At 38.2% G+C, this 25,401-nt stretch overlaps 2 protein-coding genes across 5 annotated transcripts; both read right to left on the bottom strand.

The window, feature by feature from the left end:
• Positions 1–845: 845 nt before the first annotated feature.
• On the bottom strand, positions 846–4,155 carry LOC136677078 (beta-1,3-galactosyl-O-glycosyl-glycoprotein beta-1,6-N-acetylglucosaminyltransferase 4-like). 2 transcript variants are annotated; one of them, XM_066654470.1, is made up of 3 exons: positions 4,094–4,155; positions 3,683–3,756; positions 846–3,149 (listed from the first exon to the last, which is right to left on the bottom strand). In XM_066654470.1, exon 3 carries the CDS (start codon positions 3,146–3,148, stop codon positions 1,850–1,852), a length of 1,299 nt encoding a protein of 432 aa, XP_066510567.1. In that variant the 5' UTR covers position 3,149; positions 3,683–3,756; positions 4,094–4,155; the 3' UTR covers positions 846–1,849. The 2 variants fall into 2 exon arrangements, with proteins under 2 accessions (XP_066510567.1, XP_066510566.1); XM_066654469.1 differs by lacking the exon at positions 4,094–4,155 and having other exon boundaries at positions 3,683–4,081.
• A 595-nt stretch (positions 4,156–4,750) lies between these two features.
• LOC136677093 (ankyrin repeat domain-containing protein 31-like) lies at positions 4,751–25,092 on the bottom strand. 3 transcript variants are annotated; one of them, XM_066654498.1, is made up of 21 exons: positions 24,895–25,092; positions 16,811–16,878; positions 14,348–14,412; positions 14,169–14,200; positions 14,015–14,073; positions 13,441–13,717; positions 13,242–13,348; positions 12,647–12,826; positions 12,329–12,471; positions 12,088–12,232; positions 11,930–11,988; positions 11,498–11,636; positions 10,838–11,041; positions 10,182–10,246; positions 8,538–10,041; positions 8,264–8,419; positions 8,026–8,168; positions 7,632–7,830; positions 7,417–7,508; positions 5,365–5,485; positions 4,751–5,129 (listed from the first exon to the last, which is right to left on the bottom strand). In XM_066654498.1, the coding sequence occupies exons 1-21, from the start codon at positions 24,981–24,983 to the stop codon at positions 5,005–5,007; spliced, it is 3,972 nt and encodes a 1,323-aa protein (XP_066510595.1). In that variant the 5' UTR covers positions 24,984–25,092; the 3' UTR covers positions 4,751–5,004. The 3 variants fall into 3 exon arrangements, with proteins under 3 accessions (XP_066510595.1, XP_066510596.1, XP_066510597.1); XM_066654499.1 differs by lacking the exon at positions 24,895–25,092 and having other exon boundaries at positions 13,441–13,577; positions 16,811–16,852; XM_066654500.1 differs by lacking the exons at positions 12,647–12,826; positions 13,242–13,348; positions 13,441–13,717; ... (1 more) ...; positions 14,169–14,200; positions 14,348–14,412.
• Positions 25,093–25,401: the final 309 nt, after the last annotated feature.

Genomic DNA, 25,401 nt, shown 5'->3' with positions numbered 1-25,401 from the left:
CTGGGTTGTTTTGTTTCACATTTTGTGGGTTGGTAGGAGTTCAGTCTATGCTCTAGATACCCAAATAAATGTGCATATATATGTGCAAAGACTGAAACAGGGAGGTAAACTCAGATACAGTTCTTGGGCAGGAGTTCAGGGTGGCGTATATTTCAGAACGCATATAAACCGCAATGATCTGGATAGATGAATATAGGACAAAAAGGGGTGGAGACCTTTCTCAAAATTTCCCCAACTGCTTACTAAGAATGATGTTTACTAAGCAGGTGTTGGTAACAGACAGGAAACTTCAACCAACACAATACCCCACTGCTACAAGTACTGCAGTGTTGCAGATTAGATCACAAAAATAAATCGTGTGAAGCTAAGATAGAGACGTAGCAATGAATATATATCTTAATTAGTACTTTACCAATGCAATAATACTGAAGTTCCTCTCAGCTTTTTCTGTCACTGAACATGAATTTCCATGTCAATTTTCATACACATTTAAATAAATGCAAAAAATGTGCTAGAGGTGAGCAGGGACATGCTAATTTATTTATTGATGCTCATTATGCTATGTTAATATGGGCCTTTTGGCTTATAAAGCTTTGTAAATCATAACATTTCTCTCAGTATATCGGTACGTTTAATGTGTTTAAAAAAACTAATTTCTTGCAAAATAAATAACAAACATGTACGAGGCTCTCCATAATCTCCATGCTAATAAATATACAACAGGTTTTTAATTTAAATATAATCTGATATTTGAATTTAATAGCATAAACGGTCTATGGACACTGCAGTTGTTAAAAGAGGCAATATACAAACTGCTGGAATAACAGAAAACAGCTGAAACTTAATTGTAATGTATAAAAATCAAAATTGGACAAAGCAAAAACTGAGCCATCAGAGCCACTGTGTTCTGTGTATATGCATTATTGTGTAACTGAATTTATTACATCTAATGACAATGTTTCACTCAACTGCATTTTAATCATTGCATTATGAAAGCTTATGTTCATGCCAATATTCTGAAATATATTTTCACTTGTCTATGAAGTATGTTTCACAATTTACAGAGAGTTTAATTAATGTTTTAGTTTCCTCTCATTAATCTACCTTGCTTCTTATTAGTAGTAAAATTAAACTCATATAAAACATTGATTCAGCCTTTGTGATCTCAGACATTGAACAGTCAGTACTTGCTGGAAGGTGGAATGCACTGAACAAAGTATCATCAATATTTCCATGCACAAATAACCTATAAGGTGTTTACATAAGTGTGTACATAAGCAAATGAGTACAAAAGCACAGGTAAATGATTCACTAATGAATGTAATACAGTAGATAATTTCTGTTTGATACTGCCTTTATTTAAATAAGAGACACAATGTCTTATTTGTGTGATGCAGAGTAGAAATGTAGCAAAGTTTCAATGGATATGTATAAGAAAAGATAGTTCTATTGTTAAGATTGTTAACATTAACATTTGTCCTATCATGCAGATTATCTTGCGCACAATGAAGGGGCACTTGATGAGACAAAACATCAGAAAATGTTTATAACATTAAGATCAATGAGGTAGTGCTTTTATATGATCATCAAATATTTGTGTTGAAAATTGTTGCATAGGAATGTTTTTCATGGTAAAATAATTTATACTTTATGCATAATCAGAAAGACACTTCAAACGTCAATTTTTGTGTCACATTAAATGTGCCTTGTTTAACTTTGAGAGGAAGATGCCTTGTCTGTTTTCCTGAACAAATTTTAATTATAAAGGTATTTTCATAAGTATAAGAAAGCAAATCTACATACTTATCCATACTTATTCATACATAATGAGAAAAAACAAGAACATTATTTAAAACAATGTATTCAACCAGTGTCTACGTCTTTTTTCCTCAAGAATTTCTTCAAGACATTTAACAAGGACAGGGTCTACTTTGGGATCAAACTTGTTTGCAAACCAATGGCCGTAATGGAGAAGCCACCGCAGTTCTGCAGCACCATAAATACAAACACTGCGCATGTGTGTTCCAGTGCATGGTGGGTACAGAGACCCTTCTAGGTAGTTCCATTTCACTAAACGTGTTTTACTGTTCAAGTCCGTTACATCAGGCTCCGATTGGGGAATTTCTCCTGGCACCCCAGGCACTCGTACTAGTGAAGCCCAAAAGTGCTCGTCAGGAGAGTATGTATCAGCTGACCACTCTAAGAAGTCTTTTGCCACCTGACTGGTCTGGACAAAGTGGACAAACTCTCGTGAAAGGACAAAGTAGGCACTACCAATAAACATCTCAATGTTATGTGGCGGAAGGTTTTTAGGATTTGTAGTCCTTACTGGTAATTTTTGATACTCATAAGGGACATCTTGCAGTTCATGCTGAAAGCTGAATCTTTGTTTTTTAAGCTCGCTAGGTCGACTTGACTCCAACATGTTGGCTCCCTTTAGCTTCTTCAGCTCCTCCACCAGCTCATAGTTAGACTTGAGAGGGAAGTCTTGCCCGCACAGATTGATTACATACTTCCATTTGACCTCTGAATGCATTAGATCTGACAGGCAATTGAGATCTGCTTTGAGTCTAGTGATATGTGCATATTGCACCAGCTCCAATTTGGAGGCAATAATTATGTTTGGAAAACATTTGGCCAAGTTGTTAACTGCTTCTATGAAGCTTTTGGATGACTTCTGGTCATAATGAATGCAATATATATTGTGTGGTGCATAGATGGCTCTAATAATCCTTTCCACCATGGGCATGTTCTTATGCACTACTAAAGCATAGGCCAGTGGAAAGTCTTGCTCCTCATCAGTCACCAAGATGTCACTGTAGCCCCTTGCTTCAATGTATCTGGGACAATCTGCAGTAAAGGACACAATAGTCTCATCATCCAAATCCACAATGTCTCTGCGCCTTATCTCCAAAGACTTGCCAATTTCCACTGGATCCAGCTGATAAATGGCTGTGCAGTCAATGGCATCTTTGTTAGGCTTTGCTTTGGATGAGCTTACTGTAATTCCATAGGGCTCAATGTAGAATCTCTTTTTCACTAACACGCTCACGTAGACCAGCTTCAGCACACACACAATGAAGAACGGCACCAAAAATAGGTAGCACTTGTGCCTCAACTTATGTAGAGCAGCGCAGCACCTTTTCATTCTGTAAGTGAAGTAAGCAAACACATAAAGTAACTGTAAACGAATCCAGCATTACTCTTAAACATACATATTGAGTTTAGCAACATATTCTCAGTGTAAAGGACTTTGTACCTCTTTAAATTAAAAAATAAACACAAGCCTGATGAGCAAACTGTTAATGATGTTTAGTCATTAGAAAGCTGGCTTGGATTATAACGGCTGTCAGAGGTAGGTCTATTAATATTTAGCTCATATTTTACTCATCCTTATAAACAGGATTTCCCGTACACTGTTTCAAACACTATATGTAGCAAAAAAAATTGTTTCATCTGTGTTCACTCATTTTCATTTTCAGTGTATAGCACATGGCAGCTCAACTACATTTTTAGAGCTCTGCCACGCTGGAATGATTTCTTTCTACACATTAGGTTATAACAGTGTGCTGTTAAATACTGTAATGAACAAACTCAGGTATGTTTAGTTAAGATTGGCGTTAAACCCCGACATGTTAAGAAAGCAAGTTTGGGCAGACGTTGTCTTGTGAATGCAGCTCACCTTGCACTCTAGTGGTGTAACAACTTCTCTGACGCGTGCCATCAAAAACGTCTGGTCTCTAAGTCCTGATCCACCTGTGAGGAAGGTACAGTCCAGTGCGAGTCAACAGCCACCTTCAGTATTTTTAAAAAAGTCAGACCTCAGTTTTTCTGCAGTACAAGGCGACGCTTTCACTTTTAGATTGATCAGAAGCGGAATCTAGGCGATATGGGAACTCCTCGAAGTAAACAAACAACCGAAACAGAAGAAAAAGTAGACCCCACAGCAGAAGCCAGTTTCAGCAAATGTGTTCATAACTCATAATTCAGCTGCTGAATTTTAGCAAGCAAACAAATATCCACCCGAAAATATCTTCTTCCTGTGTCCTCACATTTGTGTCAGTTTAAGTTTGAAAGTAACAAAACTACTTACAGTAGAGAATAAGTCAAAGCAAAGCTTTAACTGAGCGTCCTCGCTTTGCAGTGAATAAACTCAGTTTAAGCGCTCTGCATTATTGGAGCTGAACAAAGGCTGTTAGTGGGCGTGGCTTAGACAAGCGGCCGCCAATGAGTAAGATCTATGAATACGAAAGGAATAATTATACATGAAAAATGAGTAAATGAATTAAAATCAGAAATACAACACGGAATTTGACAGTGACTGACTGAAGATGCACCTACGCCTAAAAATCTAAATTACTTTGAAAATAATAACAGATCAGTAAGAGCTACAAATAACCCAAAATCTAAAATATAATGCTGATATTAGTCAATAAGACCCCACAATAAGAACCCACAAAGTAAAGATTAATATACTATAAAAAAATATAATAATATCCACTTATTAGTTACTCATTAACATGCACTTATATGAAAGATAAGTATTTGTAATTATACAGTAATTAATATATATATATATATATATATATATATATATATATATATATATATATATATATATATATGTATATAATATTAATAAAAACATTATATATATATTATTTTAAAGTAATTAGAATTTGCTTTTACCCAGCAATTTCAGTTTATTTTTGAGTGGGCATTTCAGTTTATTTAGTGATTATTCAGCTTCATTCTTGTGTTACTAAAACACCAAAGTAAGGGTACATTTACCTTTTACTTGAATAAAACTTCAGACTAATGCACTCACCTTTGACAACTGCAATTATCAAACAGTAAATAAACAGGTTGTATACAGGTTGTAAGGCAATTTAATTATCCGAACTGGGTCTTTACAGGAACCTGGAACAACAGTGTCTTAAGAACAACAAATAATACAATGATTTACAACTTGAAGCTATAAAGACAGTATAAATTTATAATGCTTCAAAAGAATTCACTCTGTGTGAATAAATCCCAATATTTGTCCATTGTGGAACATGGAAGGAACTCCTCATCACGGATCAGGTGGATAGAACTAATACGCATGAAATATTCTTTTGTTAACGGCTCTGTAAAAAGAAAAGAAGTAGCAGTATTGTATTAGTATTCCAGTGTTAGTGGGAGTTAGTCAGTTAGTGGGAATGACTGTGCCCCAATGGAGCCAAACAGGAAAATCTACTCAAACATTCAGTCTATTTTGGGCTTTTATAATTAAGGTTGTTATCAGTGCTCAAAAGTTAGTAAGGGATTATGTTTAGAAAAACTGGGTAGGGGAGGATGTGAATTTTTTTATAGCTACCACACCTTCAATAGGACATCCTGTAGTGGAGTTTGATGCAAGTTCTTGCAACTGTGGTGGTCCAATGTCTGCATCTGAGTCAGTAGTTAAAGAGTAATTCCAAAGTGACTTTGACCCATATGTCACCTGTCAAAATGAAAAGTATTTTGTACTGAGTCTTGTTTATATAAACTGCTCTGGCTAAACATGCTGTTTAATGTTAATTTCTTTAGCAACTGAGTGGTACAGTGCAACAGTAAATTATTCATAATTTTTTATCTACTGTCTGCTGAGAGGGCGGCACTGTGGTGCAGCAGGTAGTGTCTGTCACAGCCGCACAGCTCCAGGGACCTGCGTGGGTTTCCTCCAGGTGCTCCGTTTTCCTCCCAGGTTTCAAAAACACACACTGATAAGTGGATTGGCTATTTAAAAGTGTCCATAGGTGTGAGTGAATGTGTGTATATGTGTGTGTCGCCATGTGAAGGACTGACACTCCCTCCAGGATGTGTTCCTTTCTTGCGCCCAGTGACTCCAGGCAGGTCTTTAATAGAGCCATCATGTAAAAGGGAGGCCTTATGGCAAGAACCCTGAGATAAAAATGGAAATATCTTATTGCATAATGTCAGAGAGTAAATAAAAAATAGACATATAAGGAAGACATAATTCAGTAATATTCTATAGTATTTAAAAAATGTATTACCATTAGTACCCGTTCAAAAGCATTGTCTCCTGGCTGTAGAACTCCTTTCTTAATTAATAGGCTCAAAATATCACTGCCATCAATAGTTGTTGCACTTCCCAAAAACAAATTAGGAAGAGCTATGTCTAAAACAATGCTCTGAGATTCCGGGTCTGAGGAAATTTTAGAGTAAACATAGTTTTCATTACTATGGTCAGTCCAAATTGGGCTACTCTGCATAGCTGAGGTCTGCTCTGGCATACCTTTTGAGGAAATAATGCTAGAACAGTGGTGGTCTTTGAACATCTTCTATCTAGGTTTCAGCTAATTTTGTCTACGCAGGAACAGGAATTTCAACAAAATTTTGCCCTTTTCCCTCATGGGACAATGTAGGATGATATCCTACAATTTAAATTAGAAACATCAACAAAATGCTTTTTTTTATAAAGTTAAAATATATTGGACATTTAAAGACTATAAAGTACAGAAAAGAATATAATTTATTACATATATTAATTCAGTTTATGTATTCTGATAATGCAAAGAAAGAAAGCCTTCACCTATAAATATTACTTAAGTAAAACATCTCTGCACATTGTTTGATGAATGCATTATTCACTAAATTTCTAATAAGGCAAATCTGCCTTGAACAATTACAATATTTTTTACATATATTTTTGCACTGTGCAGGATATAAAAGAAATATATGGTTTAGTTTACATTCATTTAGATAGATACCCCAAAAAACCTAAAAGATAAAAGCAAATACATTGTATTGCTTACCAGTGGACTTACAATAATAAACAAAATTTTTACTCAGTCACTTCTAGGGCAACATATGTGACTGAATATGAATTATTTTATCAAATAAAATATTAATCAAATTAAATACCTCCACTTTTAGTGTCTTTGAGCTCCCTAACTGACATTTCTATCTTCTTCTGCTCATTTTCTTGAAGCGTGTATTAAAAAAATGGGTAACTCTATTGTCATCTTTAGGATTAGAGAATTTGTAACAGACCATTAATGGTCTTTCATTCATTAACTGTAACCGCTTATCCAGTTCAGGGTTGCAGTGGGTCTAGAGCCTACCTGGAATGATTGAGCTGGACGGGGCGCCAGTCCTTCACAGGGCAACACACACACCTATGGACACTTCTGAGTCACCAATCCACCTACCAATGTGTGTTTTTTAACTGTGGGAGGAAACAGGAGCGCCCTGAGGAAACCCATGCGGACACAGGGAGAACACACCAAACTCCTCACAGTCATCCAGAATGGGACTCAAACCCACAACCTCCATGTCCCTGGAGCTGTGTGACTGCGACACTACCTGCTGCTACCCCATTAATGGTCAATAAATGTTAAAAAGTGTAATACAATTGGCAGTGTTACTGACTTGGCAAGAGGTCTCTTCATAAATAGCACTACTTCCTGGAATGTCTTTAATGTGTCTTTTCCTATCATCTTCACAGCAACAAACATGCTTTTCTGAAAGGGCAATGCATATGTGATAATCAGATGCATAAAACCCTTAAGAATAGGCCTTTAGCAGTAAGCATTATTTTCCCCTGTCTATTTCAGTGTCTTATATCTCTAAGGCAAAAATATTACCTTGCAGTATTTGTTCATGGGTCAAAGTTTCAGACCCTTGCTTGCAAGATGCAGTTGGCTCTCCAGGTACATAGAGAGGTCCTTTAAATGTCAAGAGCAACTCTTTGATGCTTTCATTTTCTGCAAGGTCCAGTGCACTCTTTCCAAGTGCATTCTTGTCATGAGGGTTTGAGCCATACTCAAGAAGGAGCGTCACACTCTGCACACATATATGAAAGCACATGATTTTAGAGTTTGAATGTAATTCATTTACATCATGGTCAAAAATTGAGACTGAATGATGATAAAATTTGTCTGGTGCATGAAATTAAACTTGAAACAAATTGCAAAACACTTGCAAAATATTAAGTCATAAGTGTTATAAACATATATATTACATTTGAATAAAAGATACCTCATACTGGCCACACAAAACAGCATCATGAAGTGGAGTCATTCCTCCCAGCCCTGACTTGTTGACATCTGCACCTGCATGCAATAGCTCCTTCACCACTTCCACATAACCTGCAGTGACGGACTCATGAAGTGCTGTCCATTCTGGACACATCATGTGTCATCATATAAGTAGAAGCATCCTCACTACATTTATTGATTAAAAAATGGGCCATAATGAGGAATAGATATTAACTTGCCTGCATTGTCTGATATATTGATGCTGTGTCCAGCTTTGATGAGACTTTTGACCAGTGACAGGTCTCCTTTCTTGCAGGCCTTATGCAGATATGTCTCACCCACACAATTTTTATGATGGAGCATCTGCTTAGTAATCTTTAAGGATTGTTTTGTGGCTATACAGGAAGAGTATAATATATATATAGCAAGAAAAACACTATTTGTTCTACAAAACACCTTTATTATAATTGGAAGTTATTAAATCGTTTTTGTATTTATTTACATTATAGTCACCTGAATCAGCACTGTACTTTCTGCTGAGCTTCTGTTGTTTTGTGGTTCTTCTTTTCATTTTTTTCTGACTCAGTTTATCTTGACATGAGATTTCCACAGCTATCTGAAGATCTTCTACACTCAGTGTACCCTGATTAATATCTTGTGCCGGAAGTAAACACGATGGCTTTTGTACTAAGTGTTCAGGTGTGCTGACAGAGCTCATTGTGTCTTGGGGGTCAGCTTTGTCCTCTGCTTGTTCTCTGATGTTTTGCTCATAAGGAGCATCATACAAGCCACGGTACTTGCTGTATTTTCCTTTAATACAGGCTACTGGGCTGACATTTAAGTTTGTCTGAATGACTACATCTCCTCCATCTTTGTGAAAGGTCTTTGGCTGTTCAATGACAGTGCAGTCTCTAGAATCTACTGTGGTATTTTTAAGATGAATTATCTTGCAATCATCTCTTGTGTTTTTACTACTTGAAGTATTGTATTTTTCCTTCTTTTTGCATGGAGAACTTAATTGAATTTTTGAAAAACTAACGGGAGAAGTCTGAACTAATATTAAACTTGATCTATGACCATTCAGCATTTCACTGTTCAGAGTGCCATCCATTTCAATAGGGCTGACATAAGCTGGACTGACCTGGTGAACTTGTTTGTTGGGTTTTTCTAGTTTGTCACTCTGAGAATGACATTTCACAAATGTGTTAGTGTTTGTCAGGGTTTCTTTGTGCATGGGAGTGTTTAAAGTGTCTGTATTGGTCAGAGACCATTCAGAGGTTTTATCTGTTGTATTCGACTTATTGTTAAAGTTAATTCTGGGTGAAGATTTAGATTTCTCTAGTGCTTGATCAGAACAGGACTGGGTGGTGATTGATTTCATTGAAATTCCATGACTTAATTGAGAGATTAATTGCTCACTAGTTACTTCTAAGTGCCCCAAGACCTGTTCTCCCACCAAGGGCTGTGGACTGTAAGTTAATCCTTGGTCAAAAATTTGACCTATAAGTAGAGAGGGTGATCCAGTGTCAGTTGATTCAAAAGATCTAGTGCTAAGCACTGGTGAGTGTGTGTTATTTTCTGTCACAGGCTGCCATTCTGATTCTAATTGAACAATTTCATTTCTACAGGGATCAAGTAGAGAAATGCTGCATTCTTCATGTGAGGGTTCTTGAGCATTTGAAGCACATGAGCCTTCCCAGCAGTATTCTTTTTGGCAAATAGCAGGATTGGAAGTGTAATTGCATACATTTCTGTTCATCTGAGAGGCAGAGCAATCTGATACATTTGTGGTTATGCTGCCACTTCCTGAGACACTGTGTAGGTCAAAGTTGAGTAAGTAATCTAAAAATGCATTTGCATTGCTTGACATTTTGATCCGTCTTATCTTTTTTCTTGCCATAGTTTCATAATCAGTTTTGGAAATATCCATGGCCCTCTTTGCTGTATTATCAGAGCTATTCTTCAGAGTGCTTTTGCAATGATTTGAATTCGTCCCATTACCAGTTGAAAACAAGATCTGAAATAATATGCCATTGTGTAATTGATCTTTTAAATTAAAAATATACAAAATATTTTATACAAATTTTATGGCAATGTTTATCCTAGTGTTAAAATAAAGCCCTGATGTTAAAGCTGTTAGGAGAGAGCAGCGCTCACCTGGCTTACATGAAGTTCCTTATCTATGGTGTTGTTATCCTCTCTTACTGTTTCTCCAACTAACCCTAAAAATCATGAATGTTAAAATATAAGCAAATGTGATAGAAGAAAAAATACTAGCGCTTTAGTTACTAGTTTCTTACGTTAAAGTATGTCTACAATCCAGGCAGCTAGCTGTATTCCAGACAAACATTTTTAAAAACAAGTCAAGATAAAATATATAATTTTTTATATTTATTAGAAATAAAGAATATATTAAAGATGACACAAGAAACCGTGGTTAAAATGTGAACTGAAGCAAATCAGATAACAGAAAGTAAAAAGAATGCACTAACATTCAACATACTAAACACTCTCTTGGGGATTATCTTGAAAATGTAGCTCCAGCAATGGCAAGTTAGTATGCATTGCCTAAACAAATGGTAGCTGTTTTAATCCTTACAAATACAGAGCTGTCAGAATATAACAAAATTAACTTCTTTAAAGATCTGGCCAAAAATGAACTTTTGTGTTCTGTAAATGATGCATTCTACAATCAAACATGAATATACCATGAATTAACATGAACATAAGGAAAACATCTCCAAAAGTGTCACAAGCTTAGATATTGTTCATTAGCTTTCTTAATGACATATGATCAGTAGTGTCATACTAACTGCATATGGATCCAGAGAAATCCTGAGTGGCACTTAAAAACCAGTGTGCAGGTGATGACTCTATGTAATCCACAGTAACATCACTCTCAGTATCACTGGCCTTCGTGGATGTATTGTCTGAATCTAGATCTTGAACCAGTATAGAGTGCTTGGAATCCTCTTCTTGGGCTCTTGGTGGGGGAACAGTATTATCTGAAGAATGTACTGAAAATAAATGAGAACTTATAAATCATCTTTGATTTAGGAACGTGAACCTGTGCTGGAATTAAGTTTATAGTAAGAATTTATTAATTAAAATTTTAGTATATATTTAGATATAGGCAAGGCCCTGTGTAAAAAACACGAGTATTTTTCACGCATCAAAAGCTATCCTCTACATATTGTTTATAAACACATTTACGTAAAAATGTTTTCTGATCAGTTTAAGTATTATGAAAATCAAATCATCTTCAACACACATATTTCTCTTTAATTTACTCCAAACATTAAAATAATTTAAGCAGTTGTGATTTAACCAATTTGTGCCTTCTTTGCTAACATATACATTTTCATATTTATATAGACTCTATGGATGTTACAATATACCCACAGCTGTGCACATATGTAATGTATATCACAATTTCCATATCTTGGTTTTCAATCTCCATTGTACTGATGTACCTTTAGAAGAGACCATTGTTTTGGTCAAAGATGCATGTTCTTTTTTATTATTCTTTGCATCTGAGCCAACACAAGCTTCAGTTGCACTGCTTTGTTGACCGTCTCCTGTTTCATTTTTAAGAGCAGATTGTTTTGCCCTCTGTGTCAGAGAAAAGATACAATACAAGAAAAGTCATAGTTACTATGTATGAATTTATGCAGTAAAAGGGCAATTAACTTAAAATCATTTTAAATACTCAATCAATGTTAATTTGACTGAATTATTAGCACTTAATCAGAAAGAATAGCTTCATCAAAAACATGAAATTGATGAAACATATTTTCTCTAAATACAGGCTATTACAACATCAACTGTGTATCTTGTGAAAGTTTATACATCTTAAAATTATTTGTGTATTTAATTATGATTACGCAGATACATGCTTTACTTACTCTGGAAAGCTCAAAATTTTCACTTTTCCTACATGAATTTGTACTGGATTCACTTGGAGCTATTGAAGAAAAAAACTTGTAAAATACTGTTATACAACCTATTAATAAAATTTTATATTTCCATCAATAACATTTTTATACATTTATTTATTATTTACCTGACAAGAATTCCCTTTCAGCTGAATGCAGGTATTTTTCTAGCAGTGCCTGTACATTTATATCTGTGGTGAGGTCTACAGCAGTTTTTCCTTCATTATCTTTCAAAAGTGGATCAGCGCCATGCTTCAGAAGCAGATCTACAGTCTAGATTCAGGATCCAAAGTAAAAATACAGAATTTTAACTGAAAAACCTAATTAATTACCGGAACTACAGGCTCATAAGACACAAAAAGTAGACACCTTAAGGCTACCAATTTGTGCTGCATCATGTAAAGGTATGACCCCATTGTATCCTACAGGGTTAATGTTCGCTCCAGCTAAAGCCAGACTTTCTACAACAGAATAATGCTCATGAAACACTGCTTCATGGAGAGGAGTCCAACCTGAAAAAACATCATAGCTTCAGGTTAGGTTTAATCAACAGTCTTACAGTGATGCAGAAATGTCTGATATGTCATCGGGTGTGGGTATTCTTCCATCAAAAATGGTTCTGAATCAAATACAGCAGAACTGCAAACGTTTTCCAGCATTTTTGTGTCATCCTCCATTATTTTGTACCTGCATTATCTGTCATGTTGACACAAGCATCATTTTTAATCATCTTTTCCACAGACTCAATATCCCCCTTCATTGCAGCGATATGCAGGCATGTTTCTCCAAAGGCATTTCGCTTGTAAATGTTGGACACACTGACAGACTTTTCAGTCTTTGGGTTTTTAATGGCTGGATTGTGACCATCTAAAAAAATTAAATATGTAACATTTCTGCAATTAACATAAGAATGTCCACTTAGGAAAATTATTCCCTAACAAACTCATTTCTAAAAATTACAAATGTGAAATAATTTCTTCAAACTAAACAAACTATATGGCTAAAAATAAAATGTTAGCACTTTAAGGATACATGTGAATAATTGTTAATGAAACACTTTGCAAGCCTAATGTGATGTTGAATAAAATCAGTAAAGTTACATTTAACTAAACCGAATTTGCCTTGATGATCCTCAAAAAATATAATTACAAAGAGTTTTGTGGCACTTTTCCATACATACAACTTATCAGATGAACATAAAAAATGCACTTCCTAATCTCTCTTTTAAATTTGAATGACAAAAATATTTTACACATTTTTGGTCATATGGTTGTACACTTGCTTGAGCTGCTGAACAGTTCTCTTGGTCTCTGCTGACCCCCTCTGGAAGGATATGATGAGATGGTACTCTTCTTAGGTCTACTTTTAAACTTGCATGCACTTTTTGACCTACTCAACCAACCAAAATGTTAGATGATTAAAACTCTGCTAAACACTATTAGATGAGGTTTCATTCATATTTCCAAACTTCTGAAAATTACCTTCTATCGCTTTGTTTACCCTGCATGACTTCTGACTTTCCCTTCTTTTGTTTTTCAAAACCTTTCTGAGAGCATGGGTTGTTGAGTTCTCTAAGTGATCGTCTGAGTGGTCCCACATTCTGCTCAGTGCGCGTACTCTGTGATAGGCCACGGGAGTTTAGAGATATGGGAGAATGAGCAGACTCTGATACAGGGCTGGCCTGAGGCACACTATTAATATTAGATGCTAAGGTATGAGATCTGCTTTTTGGAGTACTCCTCATTGGTCTCAATGCCTCTATAAATAATACAAAAAAGAATCAGCCATTGACATTAGACATTATAATAATGCCAAATTGGCAAAGCATAACCAGTAGATGGCAGCAGTTTGAAAAATTTGCACAACAGCTAAACTGTGTTTATATATATAGGAAATGATTTAATTCATGTTGTTATAAATTTAACTGCATTTTAAAATTAGGTGAATTAGAAAAAATATACATTTATATTTTGAGCACTCATTAACATACACACTCTAATTTAAGCACAGCCCATAGTGTAAGTGTCAATTACATTTTTAGTTTCAGTTTACTACCTTGTATGTTATCTCCCTTTGATTTATTGTCATCATTCTTGCTAACAGCCTGTCTCAATCTAAAGGAAAATAAATATGTCACCTTTCAATGCATTATATTCCATGCAGATAGTGTGATGTGTAAATAAGAGATACTGAAATAAAAAATTCAAACCTCATTGAATGAATGAGTGGGTTGCCATCAGCCTGTAACAATATCACAAAAATTCCAATGCTAGAGAACTGAATAATTCACTGTCAGTATTATTATTTTAATTTACCAAAAAGTAAATAGATGATAAAACAGGAATGAACTCTTTGAATTTTTGTATTGCTGTTTGGCCTATAATATACCTTTTTGTTTTCAAGAGGTCTCTTTGGCCCACTACATGGCAAAGCATCAATCTGTGGAGAAATTCCTGCCAAACCATTATTAACAGAATGTAACTAGTTAAGAATTAACTATCCATCCATCCATCCATTATCCACCACTTATCCGGGTCCGGGTCGCGGGCGAAGCAGTCGGAGCAAAGAAACCCAGACCTCCCTCTCCCCAGCCACCGACTCTAGCTCCTCCGGGGGTATACCGAGGCGTTCCCAGGCCAGTCGAGACATATAGTCTCTCCAGCATGTTCTTGGTCTGCCCCGGGGCCTCCTCCCCGTTGGACATGTCCGGAACACCTCTCCAGGAAGGCGTCCAGGAGGCATCCGAACCAGATGCCCGAACCACCTCAACTGGCTCCTCTCGACGTGGAGGAGCAGCGGCTCCACTCCGAGTCTCTCCCGGATGTCCGAACTCCTAACCCTGTCTCTAAGGGAGAGTCCAGACATCCTGCTGAGAAAACTCATTTCAGCCGCTTGTACCCGCGATCTCGTTCTTTCGGTCACTACCCAAAGCTCGTGACCATAGGTGAGGGTTGGGACGTAGACTGAACGGTAAATCGAGAGCTTTGCTTTTCTGCTCAGCTCTCTCTTCACCACAACGGACCGGTACAGAGCCCGCATTATTGCTGACGCTGCACCGATCCGCCTGTCAATCTCACGCTCCATCTTTCCCTCACTCGTGAACAAGACCCCGAGGTATTTAAACTCCTCCACTTGAGGCAGGATCTCACTTCCAACCTGGAGAGAGCACTCCACCCTTTTCCGGCTGAGTACCATGGACTCGGACTTGGAGGTGCTGATCCTCATCCCTACCACTTCACACTCGGCTGCAAACTGGTCCAGCAAGAGGTCCCGTCTCGATGAAGCCAACAAGACCACATCATCTGCAAAAAGCAGACATGGAATCCTGAGACCACCAAACCGGACACCCTCCGCCACTTGGCTACGCCGAGACATTCTGTCCATAAAAACTGTGAACAGCACCGGTGACAACGGGCAGCCCTGACGGAGTCCAACTCTGACTGGAAACCAGTCGGACTTACTGCCAGCCATACGAACCAGACTCCTACTCTGTTTGTACAGGGACTGGATAGCTCGTAACAAAGAGCCCAGTACCCCATACTCCCTGAGCACCCCCCACAGAATACCCCGAGGGACATGGTCAAATGCCTTCTCCAGATCCACAAAACACATGTAGACTGGTTGAGCAAACTCCCATGCACCCTCCAGGATCCTAGCGAGGGTAAAGAGCTGGTCGTGTGTTCCACGACCGGGGTGGAATCCACATTGTTCCTCCTGGATCCAAGGTTCAACTATCAGTCGGACTCTCTTCTCCTGTACCCCCGCATAGACCTTACCGGTGAGGCTGAGGAGTGTGATCCCCCTATAGTTGGAACACACCCTCCGATCCCCCTTTTTGAAAAGGGGAACCACCACCCCAGTCTGCCAGTCCAGAGGCACTGCCCCCGATGTCCATGCGATGTTGCAAAGACGTGTCAACCAGGACAGCCCCACAACATCCAGAGCCTTGAGGCCCTACCGCCAAGGAGTTTCCCTACCACCTTGGCCACTTCAGCCCCAGTGATAGACAAACAACAGTCAGAGCCCTTTCCCCAACCCGAAGGCGCAGGGAAATTACCCTCTCGTCCACTGGGGTAAACCCCAACGTACAGGCGCTAAGCTGGGGGGCTATGAGTAAGCCCACACCTGCCTTACACCTCTCACCCTGGGCAACTCCAGAGTGAAAGAGCATCCAGCCCCTCTCAAGGAGATTGGTTCCAGAGCCCATACTGTGTGTCGAGGTGAGCCCAACTATATCTAGCCGGTACCTCTCAACCTCGCGCACCAGCTCAGGCTCTTTTCCCACCAGAGAGGTTACGTTCCATGTTCCAAAAGCCAGTTTCAGTAACCGAGGATCAGAACGCCAGGGCCCCCGACCCCGACCGCCACCCGATCCACAATGCACCAGACCCAGATTACTACCTCTCCCACAGGTGGTGGGCCCATGGGAGAGTGGACCCATGTATTTCCTTCGGGCTAAGCCCGGCCGGACCCCATAGGTGAAAGTCCGGCCACCAGGCGCTCGCCAAGGAGCCCCTCCCCCAGGCCTGGCTCCAGGGTGAGGCCCCGGTAACCCTGCTCCGGGCAAGGGAGGCTGTGTCCACGTTTTTCTCTTTTTTCATCCGTGTCTTTATGGATCATTCTTTGTCTGGCCCATCACCAAGAATTAACTAGTCTATGTATACTAGTTTGTTTTATAGTTTTATGTTCTTTCACAAATTGATTTTCAATTAAATCCATGTTTCTATAAGCTTTTGGAAATATTATGTACATAAATTAAGTTATAAGCTCAATAAGATATAACATTTTTGGCACTGTAACAATGGTAAAATCATTAGTAATTATATAGACAACAGTAATGATTATGCTTACCACTGAAATAAAAAGACGACACCGCGTTACTCTGAGGAGTGGATGCAGCTGTATCCAATATCATCAATCTGTTTAAAATGTAAAAAAGTAACTTTTACCAAGTTAAAATGCACCCTAACTAAACTACCTGATACATAGCTATCTACTGTATAACCAGATTTCAAGATACAGATTAAGTATTTGCCTAAATCAGTTAACAGTGACCTTTGCAATTTAATCCAACACACGGCTTAGTTGATGTCCAGAAACTGTCCCTATGTCTAGCTGATTTAACTTAGATTAATATACTCTGTGTACATTTGCTGCCTGCATCATTTCTTTTCAAAAGATAATGGTTACATATTGCCTTTTATTATTACAATCATCATTCCTCTAAGATAAATATTATGGCAGTCTCAAGACTACTGCCTATTTTAAACAACTTTTTAAAAACTTGTCCTACACGACCAACCATACCCACTTAACGGTAGAGATATACATGCTGTTAACTGCACGTTCTCGTACAACAGGGCTTACTTGAGTATCCTGCATCTGTTTGGTGCGTAGGTAGTGCATGCTCTCAGAAAATAAACACACACAAAGTGCAGTACATGCATAAATTATATGGGGCAGTGCAGGCGATCAACAGCATCACAATGGCAAAATGTTTCAAAGAAGGTGGTGTCAGAGCCAAATGTGCTATTACCTGTATTTTTCTTTGGTCTGCCCTCTATGGGAAGTCTCCAGTTACATATGAAACAAGCTGACAGTTGTCTATGCAAACACAGAAGTAATGGATGGGTTCCCAAATGGTGTATTGTCAATTTGGGTAGAGATATACATTGCATTTGCGTAAATAACCATCTGTATCCTGAAGGTAACTGTTCACATACTTGCATATGTCCTAAGCTTGCAACTGGAGGCTCCCACTACAGGGCAGACTACAGAAAGACGCAGGTAATTGCAGATTGGGCTCCGACACAGCCTTCTTCAAAACTTGCGGCCATTTTTATTCTGCCCCTACCGTTTTTGAGTGTACTGCACCTTGCACTTGTAGCATATATTTTCTGAGGACATGTACAACCAACACGCAAAACTGATGCATGATACATGCAGCCGTGGTGTATACACAAACATGTATTTAACAGCAAGTATATCTCTACCCTTAGAGGATTCAGGATATCAGAGCTCATGGCTGGATTCATTGATCAGTACCTGGTGTTACCTAAGGCGTTACATAAACATCAATAAAGGCTTCTGCTAGCTGGCATAACCAACATAGACATTCAAAATACACTTCTTGTTTTCTCATGCATTCAGTAGTCTAGTGACATTGTGTTAACAGCAGTTTGCTGGACTGAGTATAGGCCAAAACCAAAAATATCCAGCCAACAGCACCCTATGTCCACGGTCATAATATTATGGTCGATCAGTGTACATCGCCTGCTGTAGAAACAGATGCTCAAATAGTGTAGGTGTGCAAAGGATACAGAACTAGGCAAGGAAAGGCAAGGCAAGGCAAGTTTATTTATAGAGCATCTTTCACACAGAAGCAATTCAAATTGCTTTACAGAAAAAGAAACAATTCAATTAAAAGCCAGAATAAAATCATAAATGTCCAATAAGACAATTACATAAAAAGAGTGAAATGATTAAAACAATTTAAAATGACAATAAAAGAAAACAAAGAAATAAAATGCTGTTACAGAAAACTGCAGAATATTTTAAACTGAGCTGTAAGCCTGCTTAAACAGGAGTGTTTTAAGTCTTGATTTAAAAGTGTCTAAAATCTGGGCTCTTCTAATATTCTCAGTCGGCTGGTTTCATTTAAAGCGGCATAGTAGCTAAATGCTGCCTTTCCATGTTTAGTTTTGACCTGAGGCAGGACTAACTGACAAGTTCCTACAGATCCGAGAGCTCGGCTCATATCTCTGTAGCAGTTCTGATAAATAAGCCGGTCCTACCCCATTTAGACATTTATAGACCAGTAATAACACCTTAAAATCTATTCTGTAACAGACTGCTATCCAGTGTAAGGATTTGAGGATGGGGGTGATGTGATCTCCCCTTTTGCTCCTAATGAGACCTCTGGCAGCTGCATTTTAAATCAGCTGAAGCTGTTAAATGGTCTTTTTTGGAAGTCCAGCTAAGAGACCATTACAGTAAACAATCCTGCTAGAAATAAAGGCATGGTTAAGTTTCTCCAGGTCTGGTTTAGTTAGAAAATCTCTAATCTTACTGATGTTCTTAAGATGGTAAAATGCTGATCTAGTAACCGCTTTAATATGACTACTAAAACTGAGATCTGAATCCATTAATACACCAAGGTTGCGAACCAGTTCTTTAGATTTGAGGGCCCTCGAATCCAGATACGTAGCCAATCTTTGTCTCTCAGTGCTATTCCCAAATAGTATAATCTCAGTTTTATCTTTATTCAGCTGCAGAAAGTTGTGTCCCATCCAGTTTGTGATGTGTTCAAGGCACTTGCTTAATGAGTCAACTGGGCCAGAGTCATTTGGGGACAGGGCCATGTAAATCTGAGTATCATCTGCATAGTTGTCACAGGACAGCCCATAGTCCTGTAGAATCTGGCCAAGAGGAAGCATATATAAATTAAATAAAAGTGGACCAAGAATAGAGCCCTGGGGGACACCACAGGTCACTGGCGTGTTCCCTGAAATATTATTTTCTATTTCTACAAAGTAGTTCCTGCCTTCCAGGTAAGAAACGAACCACTTCAGAACTGTTCCTGAGAGTCCAACCCAGTTTGCGAGTCTATCTATAAGAATCTTATGGTCAATGGTATCAAAGGCAGCACTAAGGTCAAGAAGTAATAGAAGAGATACCTTTCCAGCCTCTGTATTTAAGCAGATGTCATTACTTTGATTAGAGCAGTCTCAGTGCTGTGATTAGACCTGAACCTGGACTGGAATTTGTCTAGGCTACTGTTAATGGACAAGAAACTAGTGATTTGCCTGAACACTATTTTCTCAATGATTTTGCCAATGAATGGTAAATTAGAAATTGGCCTGTAGTTACTTATCAGAGATGATTCTAAATTTTTCTATTTTAGAAGAGGCTTTACAACTGCAGTTTTTAGTGAGCTCGGAAAAACCCCCGACATGAGTGAGGTGTTTACAATGTGGAGAATGTCTGGTGCTATAGTGTGAAACACACTCTGACACTGAACTCTGACATTTTAACTAAGGAGTTTTTATGAGGTGATAGAGAGGGTACAGACTCATTGTTGGATACAGATGTATTAATCGCTTGTCCGATATTCTGGATTTTAGCGTTAAAAAAGAATGCAAACTCATTACATCTCTCAGTTGATACTAATTCAGGTGCCATTAGTGTGGGTGAGTTAGTAAGTCTGTTGACCACGGTGAAGAGGATTTTGCTGTTGTTAATGATGCTAGAGAAATAGGATTGTCGTGTTTTGCATATTGTCGCGTTGTATTTACGTAGCCTATCTTTGTAGATTTCTTTGTGAATATGAAGACTTGTTTTACGCCATCTGCATTCTGCCTTGCAACACTCCCTCTTTTGGATTTGAACAACAGAAGCATTTCTCCATGGTGCTTTCTGTTTGCAAGACATAGCCTTCATTTTAACTGGCACAATCTAATCCATTACATTACACAATGTGACGTCCTTCACAGTCACTGATATATTGAGACTCTTTGAATAATATCCAGCGTGTGACCATGACAATGTGTACTCCCTGTAACATGCTGTGAATGGCCAAAAGAGTCCAATATGGTGTGTAGTTCCTTGGCAAAACAGTCCTTGGAATTGTCAATATGTTAAAGTCACCAGCAATAACAAAATGGTCAAAGTCTGTAGAAATAAAAGACAGCATCTCTGTAAATTCATCAATAAAATTAGCACTGTACTTCGGAGGGGTGTAGACAGTTACTAGTAATATCTGTGGTGTCCCTTTCAGAACAACACAGAGATTCTCAAATGTTGTGAAGTCACCAAATGATAACTGCTTGCACTGAAAAGAACCATGGAACAGAGCAGCTAGACCTCCACCTTTTCTACTGGCACGAGATGCATTTAAGAAATGAAAATCTGGAGGAGCCAATAAAACAGTTGCAGCACTACATTCATTTAGCCAAGTCTCAGTTTAAAGTATAAAATCAAGCCCATGTACTGTAATAAAATCATTAAGTGATTAAATGATTTATTTGTGAGAGATCTGATATTAAGAAGAGCTAACTTAGTAACTCGTGCACTTTGCCACAGAATCTCTGTCTCACATTTTACATGCTGTAGATTGGCTACATTCACAGAATCTGACCTGAACTCCCTGTCCTTTCTCTCTCTGATAAGTACTGGAATGGGAGCGATTACAGGCACCAAATGTCCAAGCTTGTTTTGAAAACATGTACTGCATGTACATGAAGTAGATACACACTGAGAAAATGAGATTGTCTGTCAGAAGTTTAACACCCCTCTTGTTCGTGTGCAGTCCATCTCTCCTAAAAAGTTCTCTCTTCCCAAAAAACAAGTTAAAGTTGTCGATGAAGTTCAGTCCATTTGACCTGCAGCTGTTCTGTAGCCAGGTGTTTAATACCAGTAACCTTTAGAACATATTGGTGCCTCCTGCAGGTAGAGGTTCACTGATTAAAAATTGTATGCTGAACTTACTGAGTGTGTTAAGGAGGTCATTAAAGTCTCTTTTTAAAACTTCAGACTCCTGCATGACAGTGTCATTCTTTCCAACGTGTAAAATAATCCTCTTCACATTCGTGTACTCAGCCAGTACAGCTGGAAGGTTTGCAGTAAGTTAAGGGACGGTCATTTTTGGCTCGCATCTCACTATGAGTTTTGAGTTTGTTACCCCATTAACAGTGTCATCTCCAAGGATCAGGGTGTCTGCAGTAGGTTTGTTAGGGTTTTGGGACCGGCTGACACTTCGGGCACTTTCTGTGCTTTGTTCACTGCATTTGTGATTCTCACGAAGGGCATGCAGTGGTTCAAATCTGTTTTTCAGCTGAAGTGAATAAGACCGATATTCTGGTCTGGTTCTGTGCTGTGCTGTGCTCTCCCAGCAGCAGCATTAGGTTTAGCAGCTGAATTTCCTAGACCAGCTGTAGTACCATGAGTAGAAGACAAGACTACAGAGCTATACAAAGCATGGCGCTTGGGTCTAGCTTCAATCTGCACCCATTGCCCGTCTCTAGCTGTACTCACGGCAGGGGATCCACTCGATCCTCTGGTCTGGATCTGTGTCCCTCCACTGTCCGCTGCTCTGTTAGGTCCTCAGCCCGCTGTCTGCTGCCCGTACTCCCACTCACTGTTACTCTTCGCACAGCTCCCACATGTCAATCTGTAAACTCTGATAGCAGGTTCCGAAAATCCCTTTCCAAAGCTGACATTCTCTGTAGAAGTAAAATTTCTGACAGCACATGTGTTGAACAAAATGATGAGGCATTTCACAAGTATCTTCTACTGTAGCCTGATGAAAATGTCCTGGTTGTTGGAACAGTCCTGGTTCCTAGAGCAATCGCACTACTTTAAAAAGTATCAAAAGCAGAAGATATCCAGTTTTGGCTTCATAGTGCTGCTGACTTGTGTATATTAAAAAGCTCAGATACTCTATCACAGAAAAACAAGTAGGTTTCGAAAAAATAAAAGGAAAGAAATAGAAGATAGCAGAGCTAAGCAGCAAAGCGTCTGAACGGCAAGGAAGCAGGAAGTGACTGGACTTAGTTAGTCAGGCCATATTTAATAAATCAGCACTTTTGGTCACCACATCCTCACATGTTAATTTGGCAGACCATAAATAACCACAGCAATTTAAGACAAGAAATGATTTGATTGTGTTTTGCAATTAAAACAAGTCCAGAAATTCACAGATTATATGCTTTTTTGTAATCTCTGATAGTCATGGCTATTTTAAACACAAGTCACAAATATGTTTCACTATTCACAATGGCCAGCAGACGAACAAGTTACCGCTAGGTGGCACTTTTGTTTTAGGACGTATGGGGCCAAATTAAACGGGGACTCAATTGCGCAAAATTTAATGTGTACGTTTTGAACAAAAAGCTGAATAAGCCGTTGAATTCAGCTTAATATCACAGATTTAGGTGATCATCATAGGACGCTAGATTTAACTATGATAAAGTCCAACAGAACTTCCCTGATTTGCACATGACATATTCATCGTGTCACTTGCTATATTCACAGGGCATAGACAAAAATTCCACAATGACATTTTTTCATATTCAGGATATCAATAATTTTTTATATTGTATCTTTAGTGAGCCTTTCATATTTTTGGGACACTTTGAAAATAAAGAGATAATATCTGCAGAAGAACGCTAAACATGTAGTTTTTCAACGGTATGGACATTGTTGTTGTATTTTGCCATCTAGCGGTGACAGAATGCAACTAGTGCACAATTTAAGGTGAAATATAAAATCCTAATAAGAAACTGGTGAGTAAGTAGCTAACTTCAGCGTTGTGGTTAGATGTTGGTTCGATTGGAGACAGAATCAATTGCTTATCCTTTGTATCCCGGATGTATACTCTGAATTTTTAAACTCGTATTTTGGCATCTGAATTTGGTCTATCGAATTTGAGCAACTTCAAAATAATAACAGTTAATATGTGTTTTTGAAAATTCACGAGTTTAATTCAAGAGCAGTTATATTCAGAAGCACAATTGCAAAGAAATATGTTCAGAGGTGGAAATCTGAAAGCTTCAAATTCAAAAGCAACAAAATTCAGATGCATAATTTCAGTGCAAAAAAAGCAGTGCTACAAATTCAAAGGTGGTAATATTAAGTCTGATGAAACAGATTTGCTTCCATAGGTTGCCATATATTTTAATTAGCAGTTTTGTGAATTCATTTTTGCAGCCCTATATTCTTTAGGTTATTGGTTCTCTAGTCTTGCATTGCCAGAGTCTCTAAGGACAGCCTGGTGCCAAGAACTGCCTACTACTGCAGGAAAATAAAAATGACACCCCTTAAGACCAATAACAAGTCTGCTATTTTGGTATGACGTGTAAAACTTTATGATTATAGTCTTTATGATTCACATAGTACCAGTACGAGTGTCTCCAGAGCCTACCCAGAATTACTGGACACAAGGCAGGAACACACCCAGTGCCAGTCCTTCGCAGGACAACACACTCACACCTATGGACACTGTTGAGTAGCCAATCCACTTACCGACATGTGTTTTTGAACCGTGGGAGAAAAACGGAGCACCAAGAAGAAACTCACGCAAAAACAGGGAGAACACACCATACTCCTCAAAGACAGTCCCCTGGAATGAGGTTCAAACCCACAACCTCCAGACCCCTGGAGCTGTGTGACAGCGAAACTACCTGTGGCACCACTGTGCCACCCCCAAATCCATACATATGAAGACAAAATAGAAGAAAATTTTAAGCTGAAGGAAAACTGTAATAGTGCTGCTCCTCCTATAGCTACTGATACAAGCTACAGCCTGTCAGTACCTACTCTGTGTCACGTGTTTTCATCTATAGCCTATTAAAGCAAGTGATATTAAATTGACCTGCTTTCTTGTTTTTTTTTTCATAGCACTTATTTCTCAAAAATGTTATATGTTCTCATAAATGTATAATTGTGTTTAAAACTTTCGGTTTATGCCTAGTTATTTGTATTCTCTATATAATTTATATTAATTAGATTTGTGTAAAGCATTCAAATTTTAAGTGAAAATATAAAAATGCTCACGTGAGACTTGGCCTTTTGCAACACCCCATGATATTTGAGAACCACTGCTTTAGGTAAATTCAAGAATATTCTTGTTTACATGGTACACATTGTTTAGAGTCGGTTTTACATAAATAACTAACCATTCATTTCCATAATGTATCGACTGTTATTATTTCTGTGAAATTTTATATTCAGAGTGATTTACCAAAGTTTTAGAAGGAAATAATACATGAGACGTTATTGTCCAATTAACTTAGCTAGACTGCTAGCTATTTTTTTCTATGTGTACTGATACTATAAATCAGTCATTTTGGAAACTAATATAAGCAGCAGGACACAGCAGTTAGTTAGCCCGTTAGCTTTTGTATAGCTGAAGCTAGCTAGCTACAGCTTAACTTCACCTGTTAATGTAAAAATTTTCATCGACCTCTTCACTCTCTGAGTCTGTCAAAACCACCTCTTCTGTGTCTACTTCAGTGTTCAAGTCCATGCTAGCGCTGAATTTGTATATCTGTTGACATCAAATGTATTGAGTAACTTATGAAACGTTTTTTCTCCGTCGCGTAACGGCCCCACCAATTTAGCTACATTTTGCCCGCGAAACGGTTCAACGTAGGTGAGTCGATTCCAAAAGAATCGATCCCTCGACTTTGCATTCTGGTATGAAAAGTCGATTCCACTCAGTGTCGTTCTTGTCCGAAAAAAAAACTTCATTATCAGGTTATTAATAGATTTGCTGTGTTTTACTTCAGATAAAGAGGACAGCATAGTAAAGCTAAAACCTGTACAAAAAATACGGCGAGGCTGAAATTGCTCACACACTTATAGTGATTTCCATCAGTGTTCAGTTATAGATCATATTTATAAAGAAATAATATGTGAATAAAAAAGCTAAAACAGACATACTG

Source organism: Hoplias malabaricus, chromosome X2, assembly GCF_029633855.1.
Source record: "Hoplias malabaricus isolate fHopMal1 chromosome X2, fHopMal1.hap1, whole genome shotgun sequence".
Lineage (NCBI taxonomy): Eukaryota > Metazoa > Chordata > Actinopteri > Characiformes > Erythrinidae > Hoplias > Hoplias malabaricus.
This window is presented reverse-complemented; position numbering and strand designations above follow the sequence as displayed.